Here is a 13,719-nt window from a genome sequence, read left to right on the forward strand (position 1 = left end):
GTTATAAATACACAACACACTATATATCATCACGTAAAAAAATTGCATGAATGTGTTAAATGCTTATTTAAATCACTACTATTAAAAGGTTTGAGATACAGTAAGATAAAAAATAAAGAAATTAATACTTTTAATACAAAAACGACATTTATAATGTTACAAAAGTTTTCTATTTAAAATAAATTCTTTTGAACTTTCTATTCATCAAAAAATCCTACAAAAAATGTATCAAAGTTTCCACAAAAATATTTGTTTTCAACATTGATAATAATGAGTATCATTATTAATAATTGAGCTGCGATGATAATTGAGCACCAAATTGACTTTTTCCGAACTTTTGACTGGTATAGTAATTCATTATTAACTTTCAAACAGTGCTGGTTGTCGTTGTGTGTGTGTTACTGTACCTTCTACAGAGATTTCAGTGAGATCAAGGCTAATGTGTTTAATATCTCTGTCTCCCTCAGGCCAGCGGTCGGTGACGGGGAGGCGGTTCTCAGCGCTGTGGTCAGCTGTGGTCCTGCGGGCGCCCTGTTGACCCGTCCCGTCATCCTCACTCTACACCACTGCTCGCACGCCCACTCGGACGACTGGCAAATCATCCTCAAGAGCCTCACGCAGCAGGACCAATGGGAGGTGAGGAATTTGAATACGGGCCAATAGGACAGCCAGTGGCTGAATGAAAGCATCACAGCGAGAGGAATCAGGTCAGGGAAACTCAGGAGATGAGCCGCTCCATTTCAATAAACTACTTATCCTGCAGAGAGAGGGAAACATGACTGGAAAATAAATGTAACTATCAGTGGAGGCAGGCAGGGTAAATTGGCCTGCTGTGCATGGCAGGGCTCTACAAATAGACAACACAAAATTCAATTATTGCAAGAGTGAAGCGGGGAAAAGGACGGGGTGTATTTATCTGGAGGAATCTGCTTCCTTTATCAGGGCCGGGATTCCCTCGCAATGCATGTGTGGACAGGTTTTATTTCTATGGGGACCAAATGTCCCGAAGAACCTGTGTTGTGGGGATGTAGAAAACCTGTCAGAAACAACAAAAGAAGAAATAATAATATGAAATTATTCTAAAAATAAAATACATGATGATCATTTTACTTTTACATTTTAAAATAAGGAAAAAATTATTAATTTTATGCAATGTTATGCATGTCAATTTTCTGTCATTTTTGTATTTATTATTTCTGTTTCATTGCGGAATATGGTTAATCACTAATAAGATGTACTGTATTACTTTAAGATTAATAATTTTAATCCACTGACAGTCATGATTATAGATAGATAGATAGATAGATAGATAGATAGATAGATAGATAGATAGATAGATAGACAGACAGACAGACAGACAGACAGATAGATAGATAGATAGATAGATAGATAGATAGATAGATAGATAGATAGATAGATAGATAGATAGATAGATAGATAGATAGATAGATAGATAGATAAACAGACAGGTTTATCTTATAAGTGTATGGTAGATTTCTCCATCCAGTGTTGCTGAGACACTGATGTAAATGAAGTGTGTGTTGTGTGTCCAGGACGTGGTTGTGGTTGGAGAGGAGAACTTCACGACGTCCTGTTACGTGCAGCTGGGAGAGGAGGCCTGTCACATCCTGACCGAGACTCTGGGATCCTACTGTCTGATTGGCCAGAGCATCTGTCCGTCAGCGGCTAAGCGAATCAAACTGGCCGTGTTTGGGCCTGTGGTCACACCAGGTGTAGACTACCACATCAGAGTTTACTGCCTCGACGACACGCAGGACACACTCAAAGTGCGTCAGACCACCAAAAACAGTCATTTCGTTTCTCTTGGTCATTTTCCACCCTCTCTGTCCTTTAGAATTAAACCGTTTCTGCTGTTGTGTCTTTATGGAACTGTATTGTATGTAAATGAACTCTGTTGTCCGAGATTACAGATTTCAATATTGATATATTTCTTTTTATGTTTTAATTTAAGTGATTTCATAATTTTATATTAATATGAAATTTAACAATAATTTAGTATTACTTCATTTTATATAATGTATTATTATTATTATTATTATTATTACTATTAAATATATGCAGACATCAATATTGATATTTTTATTTTTTATATTTTGTACTTTACTAAATATTTTAATGATTTACAACATTTAATATAAAATAATTTAATATGACTTATTTTTATACAATTTATTATTATTATTATGTAACAAACTTCGGTTACACTATTTTAAGGTGACATTGTTACAGTGTAATTATGCATTTAATTACTGAGTAATGTTAATTAACTACATGTACTTACCATAGATTTAAGGTAGGATTAGGATTTGGTTGAGGGTTAGTTGCATGTAATTATGCACAATTTACTGTTATTACTATGGTAAGTACATGTAACATATGTAACAAGGACACTGTAAAATAAAGTGTTACCCAAACTTCTATACTATATGTAAATGGTCTCGGTAATGATTGGCTAACCTAAATTTCATATCAACCTCGAACAATACAAGGACAGACATGAAACTGCTCTTTTAATTCTTTCAAATAAACAATATACAACTGCATAAATGATTCTTCAACTGACCAAAGTGTGTAAAGGGAGAAGGTTACATTAAAAACATGCATTTTAGATTACATATTGTGTTACGGTACGAATGGTGCAGTGTAAATGTCCTGTGTGTGTTTGTGTGGACAGGAGGTGCTGCAGATCGAGAAACAGATCGGCGGGAAACTACTCGATGAACCAAAGTCTCTGAACTTCAGTCACAGCAACCACAACCTGAGACTGTCCATACATGACATCCACTCGCAGTGGAAGAGCAAACTACTCACCAAATACCAGGTGAAGAAAGATCTGTGTCATCTTCTGAAATACTGTATAAACGTGTTCTTAAGGTGAAGTCAAGTCTGTTTATAGAGCACAGAGACCATTAACTTTCAGTTAGCTTACGATATTGTCAGATACTAGATCTACTGGAAGAATGACAGAAGTAATTTCATATAATATAACATTAAATATAAAGTAATTCAATATTACTTATTTTTTTACGTAATAATATAATTTATTATTATTATTATTATAAAAAATGTAAACAGACTTCAATATTAATATAATAATATAATGCATTTTTTTGTTATTATTATTACAAAAATATGTACAGACTTCCATATTAATATTTGTTAATTATGTATTTATTATAATATAACATGTAATTTAATATAACATTTAATATAAAATAATTTAATGTTACTTAATTTTAATAAAATTATTATTGTTATCGTTATTATAAAATATTTAGACTTTAATATAAATGTTTAGAATTTAATAATAATTGTAGAATTATTATTATCATTATTAAATATATACAGATGCCAGTATTAATATTTGTTGATTATAATTATTTAATTATTTATTTTACTTTAATATAAAATTGTCATAAAATATTACTTAATGTTTCATATAATTTATAGAATTTCATAGAATTTAAATATATATTTTATTTTTATATAAATATAATTTATATAAAATGTAACATTGTGTATAATTTATTAATACTATTGTTGTTACTATTATATATATACAGACTTTAATATTATTTGTATTAATTATTTTAATATTTTAATGTACATGATTAAGTTATTATAACATTTAAAATAGTCTTTTATTGTTTAGTTTTTTTATATATAATTTGTTATTATTTTTATTAAATATATACTGATATATGGTAAAGAGTTTGATAATAAAGTAATTTAATATTACTTAATCTTTAATATATTTAATGGTGCATTTAAGTGATTAAGTTATATAACATTTAATATAAAGTATTTTAATATGACTTAATATTAGTTGATATCATTTGTTATTATTAGTAGTAGTAGTATGTACAGAGGTGATGTGATGTGATGTGATGTGATGTGTGTGTGTGTGTACAGGAGCTGTGTTTCTCTCAGGTGTGGAGCGGATCCGTGCGGCGGCTGCACTGCTCCTTCGCTCTGGAGCGTCAGAGTGTGTGTGTGTGTGAGCTGTGCTGTAAGCTGTGTGTCAGACAGGTGGAAGGAGAAGGTCAGATCTTCCAGCTCTACACCACCCTGAGTGAGGTACAGTCTTCACTGCGGTCATCAATCACACAACCCTAGCAAACACAGCAATGCTCATTTCTTAAATAAATATATTTTTGATATTGTCTTAGCTCGTTGCAGTGCATTCTGCGACTGAGATTGTTCATTGTGTGTCTAAGATGCCTACAAACGCTGTCTCTGGTCTTTCCATCACTCCCCGTGTGTGTTTGTGTGTGTGTGTGTGTGTCTCTGGATCTGTTTAATCCATCTTACGGGCTGCTCTTAACACCCTCACTTGTCTGTCTATACATCACAAAGGGTTTTCACGAAGCCGCTGTGTTTTTCTCTCCTCGGCTGTAATCGATGTGTCTAATTAAGAACAGCGCAGATTCATTAACATTATAGATGGATGCATTACGATGAATTGAGTCCTTCTGGGCCGCGGAAGCTTCTGTCAGACTGATGTTCAATGCACCTGTCATTTTAAACTAGTAGATTGATTTTTTTTATATATCAAAGATGCAAATTTTTATTATACTTGTACAATAATATTTAATTAAATTGAATTAGGATGATTCTACCAGGATTTAGTTTTTTTTTATTTATTTTTTTATGTGGCTTTGCACATAACTTTTTGCTAATTTTCTTGAGAAATTAGACTAGTACAATAGTAATAAAAAGTTTTTATTACCTGATTCAGATTTTAAAACCTGGCTTCAGTTTTCCGCCCATTTCTGGCTGTGGCTTTTCTCGTTACGATTGTATTTTTTTGTGCGAAATTATACACTACTGTTCAAAAGTTTGATATTTTTTTAATATATTTTTAAAGGAAGTTTCTTATGCTCATCAAGGCTGCATTGAATTTTTTTAAATACAGTAAAAACAGTAATATTGTGAAATGTTTTTTTTAATTTTAAATAACTGTTTTCTATTGTAATATATTGTAAAATGTAATTTATTCCTGTGATCAAAGCTGCATTTTCAGCATCATTACTCCAGTCTTCAGTGTCACATGATCCTTCAGAAATCATTCTAATATGATGATTTGCTGCTCAAGAAACATTTATGATTATTATCAATGTTGAAAACAATCTCATATTTTTGTGGAAACCGTGAAAAAAAAAATAATAAATCAGGATTCTTTAATGAATAGAAAGTTCAAAAGTTCAAAAATCTTTTGTGACATAATAAATGTCTTTACTGTCCCTTTTGATCAATTTATTGTGTCCTTGCTGAAGTATTCATTTATTTATTTTTTTAAATATCTTACTGAACTATATATACAATAAGAATAAAAAGAATGGTAAACTAGTGACTTCATTGCACTGATTTTTTGGGCTTTAGCTTTGAATGTTTTTGCCGAGAGTGATGATTTGTGGGAAACTTGATATTCTCTGTCACTCAAATGCAAGGCGACTGAACTTCTTTCATATCCTCCAGTTTTATTCTTATAGATGTTCAAAAGCAGAAGCATATTTGATGCTGTTGCTTTTTGCGAATAATATCACGAATGAGTCTCATTTAATTAAAGCGCCTCCTCCACACACACTCACACACAATTGAGATTTCAACTCGGAATTTAATGCATTCGAAATGTCAGTCGATATTATTTCCAAGAAGCAAAGTATATCTCCAGCAGTGAAACAGCCTTGATTCTGTGAGAGCTTTTATAAATACCATAAGAGCAGCAGAACTCTGTGGGGTGACTGACGCCAGTTCTGCCTCTCTCAATCTGCTGTTTTCTACATATGAAGAGACGTGAGCAGCGAACCTTTCAAATGAACAAACACACGTTATTGCAAGACACGTCAGTGATCAGAAATGTTATCAGTCTCTGTTTATTCTTAAGAATTTCAAACTCATTACTGTCAGAGTTAGGATCAAATACTCGCCATCACATGATTATAACTGCATTTTAAATTTACACTTCAGATTAAGAATGCTTATATTCAGGGCTTGACATGAACTTTTTTGCTCACCAGTCACTGTGACTAGTGGTTTTCCAAAGTTACTCGCCACTCAGCATTTTCACTGGCCACAATTTTGACATCGATACTATAGGGAAAAACTGCCATATTGATATTTTTAAAGGGGTGGTTGATTATGATTTCACTTTTCTAACTTTAGTTAGTGTGTAATGTTGCTGTTTGAGCATAAACAACATCTGCAAAGTTACAATGCTCAAAGTTCAAAGCAAAGGGAGATATTTGCTTTTAAATAAATTGCTTTTTAAGGACTACAACAAACGGCTGGTAGAGACTACACAAGCTTCCTCTCGGGTTAGTGACATCACCAAACCCTAGAATTTCATAAACCCCGCCCCCGGGACACGATTTATAGCTTATCAAGACAGAATATGCTATTCAATGACTAGAAGATAACTACACATAAGCTACATAAATTCATCAACTAACCATTCAGAAATGTCCTGTTGCTCTACATGTTGTCATTTCTTCTTGAGTCTCTCCATCATTGTCTGACTCCGGTTTGAACATAAAAGGCTAAAAGTTTTTGAAATTTACATTGCATGTCTGTGTGAGTGCATGCTATTGAAGCTCCGCCCCCTGTGCCGGGAGCAGCAGCTCATTTGCATTTAAAGGAACAGACAAAAATGGTGTGTTTTTGCTCACCCTCAAAAAGTGACAACTTTAAAATGCTATATAAAAATATCTGTGGGGTATTTTGAGCTAAAACTTCACATACACACTCTGGGGACATCAGAGATTTATTTTACATCTTGTGAAAAGGGCATTATACCACCCCTTTAATATTATCTCATAATGTGGCAGGTATATTAGGTTGCTGTCACTTTAAGACCTGACGCACGGATCCATTAAACTGTTACACATGCATTTTCTTTCTGTTTACGTTCACTTAAAACATAACTGACTGTGTATACGTGAATACTCGTCAAGACCGGCATTTTGATATTATTTTGTGTATATTTGACTGTTTAAGCGCAATAAGCAGCGAAAAAGAACTTAATTTATTACTGAGATGCGGCTTTATGTGCCGCACTTTGGGTGTTTGAGCACAGAATCTGCGGGAATGAGTAAAATTGCAATCCCACGCCGAAATTCAAGCCCTGAAACAGCAACAATATTCATCCGGAGCATGAAATTAGCAAATGATGAGAGGCGGGTTTGTGTGTCGCTCGCTGTCGGAGAGATAAGAGAGAGAGAGAAGCTGGTATAGTTTGTGTTTTCTGCAGACAATTTGTATTGGAAGCGTTTCGGATATTTCAGTATCGGTATGCATCGAAAAATCAAATTTTTGACAACACTACATTGCACTTAGTTTATTATTTCATATGCCTTTTTTAAAAGACTGCAATTGAAAAATTTATATATTATATAAGATTCAACCTGCCAAAGTGGCTAGTAGGAGTGACTGCTGAAATACACATGCATTTGGTGGATATTAATGTCACGCCCTGCTTATATTTCATCGATGATGTTCCGGGTCGTTGCTTACTTCTTCAAATCCTAAGAGTCCAAGTCTCATACTAGAACCACGGTAGTTCAGATCTCTTTACAGTTCAGTAACTCTGCTTGGATCAGGGAACTTGAGGTTTGTCGTGGATAAAGTCTGATCATTGAAAGGTTGTTTTCCCGCTCAGAGTAGGCTAACCGATTAACCATCAGCACAGCTCTTGATCAGGACACTTTAATCTCAGGTTACTCCAGGACTGAACCTGTAATCAGTGTGTGTAAGTAAAGGCATCTGCTAAATGACATCCTAGATAGTTACAGATAAGGGTGATTGTGGCTGTGAGAAACACAAAAACACTTCATTTATTTGAAGGAGTGTGTGTGTGTGTGTGTGTGTGTGTGTTCTGCAGGACGTCCAGAGCATCGACACATCCCTGATGGACCCGGGCAGCAGTATCACAGTGCTGGCCGGTCCGAGCGCGTTCAGAATCCCCGTCAGCGTCAGAACCAAACTGTGCAGCAGCCTGGACGCCCCACACACACGCGGCAACGACTGGAGAATACTGGCACACAAACTCAACCTGGACAGGTGACGTTTACACACATCAACACTGCATCTGCAACCATTCACACTCACAATGATGCAGCCCTTCAATTCGGTTTTCATCAGAGTTTATTAAAAAAAAAAATCGCTTCTGAGTCTCTTCTGCTCACCAAGGCTGCGTTTAGCCAATCTGATCAAAAATGCAGTAAAAACAGTAATATTGTGAAATATTATTACACTTTAAAGTAACTGTTTTCTAGTGTAATATATTTTTGAATGTACTGTAATTTATTCCTGTGATCAAAGCTGGATTTTCAGCATCATTACTCCAGTCATCAGTGTCACATGATCCTTCAGAACATTTATTATTATTATTATCAATGTTGAAAACAGTTATATTTTTGTGGAAAGTTTGATAAATTCATCAAGTTAATGCATCCTTGATGCTGAATAAAGGTATAGAAATAAAAAATACAAAAGTCAAACATTTGAATTGTAATGTACTATATCAGTTATCAGTTTCTATATCTGTATATACCAATATTGGATTTGAATTATAAGTGGTTTAATAGATATTGGAAGCAAATAATATTAGGGATTATTTTTATCTTATTTAAAACATTTTCTATGCCAGCTTTCATGCAATGCATATGGGCAACAGGATATGATGACATACTCCTGGGCTTTTTTTTTTTTTAAATAAATAAATTATAAATGCTAAAAAATTTAAAAATATATATATATACCATCTAATTCCCCAGCAACACAGCAAGCGCTATGCTAATTTATATAAATAAGCCAAGGTTTTTATATAACCTCATACCTAGTATGAATATTTGTTTATCATTAATGTGCTGAGACTGCAGTGTATATGTTTATTTTAAAAAACGATAGAAGAGAAACAAATCTGCTCTAATGATATCTCACAGGAGACTTTGAAGAAAATTAACGGTAGAGAAACAGCAGGGGAGCAAACGAGAAATTTCCTGTTGTTCTTTCGGGTCTTTCCGGAGAATAGCAAGAGACAGATATACTCTCTCTGACATCAACTTTTCCAAACACCAGCCTCTCTATGCACCTCCACAGCTCACGTAATTAGAGGGAAAAGGCAAAAAAAGGCGAAGGACCCCTATGGTTTGAGTTCTGGCTGGGGTGTTACTGCAGGACGCTTAAAATACGAGAGATCTCATTTCAAACGAGAGAGAGAGAGAGAGAGAGAGAGAGAGAGAGAGAGAGAGAGAAAGAGAGAGTTTAGGTGGAGAGCTTGCTGTTCACCTCTGAGGACCATCAGGCATGAAAGAGCCAGAAGACGAGAGAGTCTGAGTTCACAGGGGACAGGAAGTAGAGAGATAAAGTGAGGAGGATCCTGGGGAAAAAAAAGAAAGATGTTAAAAGTAAAAGTTCTTCATCAGTCGCAGGCTCGAGATCTCCAGAGCTTCTGCACCTTTAACAAACTGTTCAAAACACATTCAACTCAGACTGCATGTAGTGTGTTTAAGCTTTGAGAAAAACAGGATCTCTAGGACTGGATGATGTTATAGGCCATGTGATGAGATTGTGCCATACGGTACATATATTTGCTTTATGCACACATGAGAAAGATGGGAAAACATGAAGTGATGAACAAATACAATGCAACAAGCTGTTATTAAGGGGTTTAGCACCTTATAGAAATATCGAATTCACTCACAGGTGTGTGTTGGCTATTTTTACCATGAATTAATCAAATGAATTGAAATTAATGGCATGCATCAATATTTACTGAGAAAAGAAGGTCATTCCAAGTCAATACATTATTGTGGCAGATGCGTACATCATTTAATAGACATAAAGCAATTAATAGACATAGTATTTCTGCAGTATGGGGGGCCTTTGAATATTGTGTCTTCAAGTCAAAAAGGTTTAAAATCACTGCTTTAAGATTTGCCTATGGTTTTCCACCAAAACAAAAACCAAATGGTTTAATATTTGAAAGCAAAGAAATAAAACAGACATAAATATTGGTATTAGTAGATTATCTGAAATGCTATCAGTCATAAGTTGAAATCAGGCGTCGCAAGGGGTTGAGACACAAAAAATTACAATTGTAATTATTATTATTATTATTAATAATAAATACTTGTTTATTTGCAGTGCAGTAGTATTATTACACTAGTAATACTTTTCTTTATTTCATAAGAAAAAGCAATCCAAGGCACTCAATTTGTTTTTAGAAAAATATAAAAAGCCTTTATTCTCTGATTCCAGGGTGTACCCTGATGAAGACTCATTAGCTCATCTGTTTTTTTAAATACATAAGCCATGAAAAAATAAAGGCTTTTTATATTTTCTAAAAACAAATTACTCAAGTGCCTTGGATTGTTTTTTCTCATGAGCTGAACCATCCCTACACCCAAAGATCACGAGACCCGCGCAGCACTTTTTGCATTCCTTGTATTTACATTTCTTTATTTATGACCTTTTTCTGATTTAAATAAAATAAAATATATGTTGATTAATAATAATAATAATTATTATAAAATAATTGTTTGTTTTTTTATTTTGCAGTGCAATAGTATTGCATTTGCAATAGTAATATATTTCTTTATTAATTTAATTTGTCATTTAAATAATAAATATTTTAATTAATAATAATCATTATTTTTGTTGTAGTAGAAAATAAAGAAATTTGTTTATTGAATTAGTTATCATATATATATATATATATATATATATAGTTTTTATTATTATTATAATTATTGTATAGCCATATTGTTTTGGGGGAAAAAAAGTTCTCTTTAGCTGATCATATGTCTGATTCAGTGGCTTTAGAAGTCAAAATAATCTTTTATTTCCATGTCATTGATAAATCACTTTTTATTGTGTTATTTTCTGTTTTTTGTCCAAGTTCCACATAAAAAGAGAAAGTCAAACCAGATTTCACTGGATTATAAAAGAAAATAAAAAAACCTAGTTCATTAAAATCAAAACTTCTAGCACACATATCTCTGTGGTGATGTGTTGTGCTCACGCCGCCCACCTCAGTGTGTGTTTCATCTCACCCGCCCTACAGGTATCTCAACTACTTTGCGACTAAGACAAGCCCTACCGGAGTGATTCTGGACCTCTGGGAGGCTCAACACTTCCCACACGGCAACCTCAATCAGCTCGCCACGGTTCTGGAGGAGATGGGTCGTCATGACAACAGCATCGCTGCCATGGCGAAGGAACAATGACCCTTACAATGGCGGTGATGTCTAAGCTGAGGATAATTGAGCTCAAGTTGAGCTGCCACTTTCATCGAGCTGAAACAACGATCAAACCCGAGACAGTCAAAGCATCAGAGTACGGAGGAGAGTCCGTGACCTTTCGCATCTTATTCAGTTTCCATGGATACGTGCGGTACTGCTGTCCGTCTACGCGGATGCTGCCGATTTGGGGTTGAATGCAGGGCTGGGGGTCAAAGGTGAACCAGGAACAGGGTCAAGACACTTTAGGCAACCAAAATCTTTGGAAAACCCTCGAGTTTGCACGCGCAGGGTCCTCATGTGCAGAAATCTCCCACGTCATCTCCCGTCTCCTTCAGTGGTCGTTTTTGCAGGAATTTGTGGTGCCATCTAGTGGTTGCAGAAACTACTCACTCTCGTGTAATATAATATTTTGAGACATGAATACAGTATTTAGTGTGTCTACAGAGTACCTTAAAGTGGCCTTTAAAATCCGGTTAACATTCAGATCTGATTAGGATTGTATTATTTTTGTAACGCAGGTGTCCGAAGACGTAAAATATACGTGTTGCTTTGTTGAACAAAAGTGCAGACGAGCACTTGCAGGGATTTGAGGATAATGTCAGAAGTTGCTCCTTGATTTTCTGGAATGCAATGTTACGTCACACTGTAATGATCTTCAGTGGCCGGACTTCTGCTGCGTCACGTGTTCTGCATGGGCTGTTTCTGTTGTGCATCAATGTTTCAACTCACCATTTATGCATTTCACTCTACTATACGCATTATTTTAAAAAAGAGTCAATTGATCCCTTGTATAAAAAGCAAAAAAAAACCTTCCCATGGTGGTGACTATTGTTTCTGCCAGAATGTGATGGATACAACAGTTATTATAGCCCTTTTCACACAGCAATCCCAGTAAATTTGTCAAATTACCAGAATGACTTTACCGGTAAATGCACGAATATGCCGTTCACACAAACAACGGCGTTCTACCGTTAAGAGACCGTTCACACATCAGCAACAAAATACCACTGAATGTAGCCTAGAAATCTAGACGCACCCTAGCGGCAGCAAAATGTATTTTGCAGCCAGGGCAGTCTATCAACTCTCCATTGACTTTCGAGCTGCAAAAACCTAAATTGGGTCAGGCCAATCACGTCGTGTATAGAGTAGGCGGGGGCGGGCTTAACATAATGACGACAGAGTTGCCACGGTTACCTGCACTTGAAAACAAAGAATGACGGCTGCTGCTGGCAAACATCTTTCGAATCGGCTTTGTCCGCGACTCTGGAGGACTTGGAGTTAAGTTTTTCTTTGAGAAAAGAGCATAGAACGGCACTTAAGTCATTCTTAAAAAAAGGAAGATGTGTTCGTAGTTTTGCCGGCCAGATATGGCAAAAGTTGAATCTATCAACTAGCTCCGCTGTTGGGAAAACGCTCTGGGGTGCGTTTCCCGAAAGCATTGTTAGCCAACTATGGTCGCAAGTTCCCTCGTTACCAATAGAGTTCAATGGACATTGCGATGAACTTGCGACCATAGTTGGCCAACGATGCTTTCGGGAAACGCACCCCTGGTTGGTTGAAGCGCTGTCCTATTGCGTGCAGAGGGAATTTGAAAGACAGCCGTTTATCCCGCCCCTCGGATTGAGCCGTGTCTATGGTGAGTTGCCAGACCCAACATCTTGATGTAGGATCGCCACACGATGAAAAAGTTGCAAAAACGCAGCGCCAACAGTTAAATATGTCCATTTAACTAATATGTACATAGAAAAACTATTAAAAAGCAGCGACACATAAGGTCCTTGCACAGAGTCCAAAATTTTTCACACGCTAAAAAATAAATATGACCACATTTTGTCAATCACGTTTACACACTGCCTCCGAAACTTTCGTCCGTAATATAAAAAAATTGCCAATTGACAATTGACCATTCGCAAAGACCCGCCCCCTTTAGTTACTGTTGCTATGTCCGACAAGCCAGCCGCGCTGACAGACAGGACAGACCAGGTTACTTTTGATATGAAACAGTCTCATCTTTCAAATTTGGTCATTTTTTAAAGAAATTGAAACAATAAATACCGTTTTGTGGCTCTTTAATGTGTCTGACACAGATCGCTGTAGAGCTTCAGTTAAAGCTGCTCGTGAACCGATCATCTCTTCCTTCTAGTTCATTTATAGCATCAAATAAACATGAAAGAACATAAGAAGGAATGTTGTTTTAACAGTGGAAAGGCGTCAGTACTCACCGTTTTTCAAGTTCAAATCCTCCAACGTAAATCTACTTACTCTCCTGACTGCTTTGTCGGACAAAAATGGCGGATTATGATTGGTCAGATCGCCTGTCAATCAAACTCCCTGCGAAGGGTCAATTCGGAGAAACCGTACAAGCGAACGCTAAAATCCAGAATGACATGGTGAATGACCTTTAACTCTAAACCGCGCGGAGTAATCGCGTCGTCTCCATAATGGTGTGAACACA

At 35.7% G+C, this 13,719-nt stretch overlaps 1 protein-coding gene across 2 annotated transcripts in view; it reads left to right on the forward strand.

Annotated features, from left to right (window-relative positions):
- unc5ca (unc-5 netrin receptor Ca) overlaps positions 1-12,704 on the forward strand; it is a 137,764-nt gene extending 125,060 nt beyond the window's left edge. For both annotated transcript variants that reach the window (XM_084113752.1, XM_084113753.1), the window contains exons 11-16: positions 468-636; positions 1,554-1,787; positions 2,696-2,842; positions 3,934-4,098; positions 7,901-8,079; positions 11,087-12,704. In XM_084113752.1, coding sequence (XP_083969878.1) covers positions 468-636; positions 1,554-1,787; positions 2,696-2,842; positions 3,934-4,098; positions 7,901-8,079; positions 11,087-11,249 — 1,057 coding nt within the window. In that variant the 3' untranslated portion in view covers positions 11,250-12,704. The remainder of the gene's footprint in view (positions 1-467; positions 637-1,553; positions 1,788-2,695; positions 2,843-3,933; positions 4,099-7,900; positions 8,080-11,086) is intronic.
- The last annotated feature ends 1,015 nt before the right edge of the window (positions 12,705-13,719 follow it).

This window comes from Abramis brama (assembly GCF_963993115.1).
Source record: "Abramis brama genome assembly, chromosome: 5".
Taxonomy (NCBI): Eukaryota; Metazoa; Chordata; class Actinopteri; order Cypriniformes; family Leuciscidae; genus Abramis; species Abramis brama.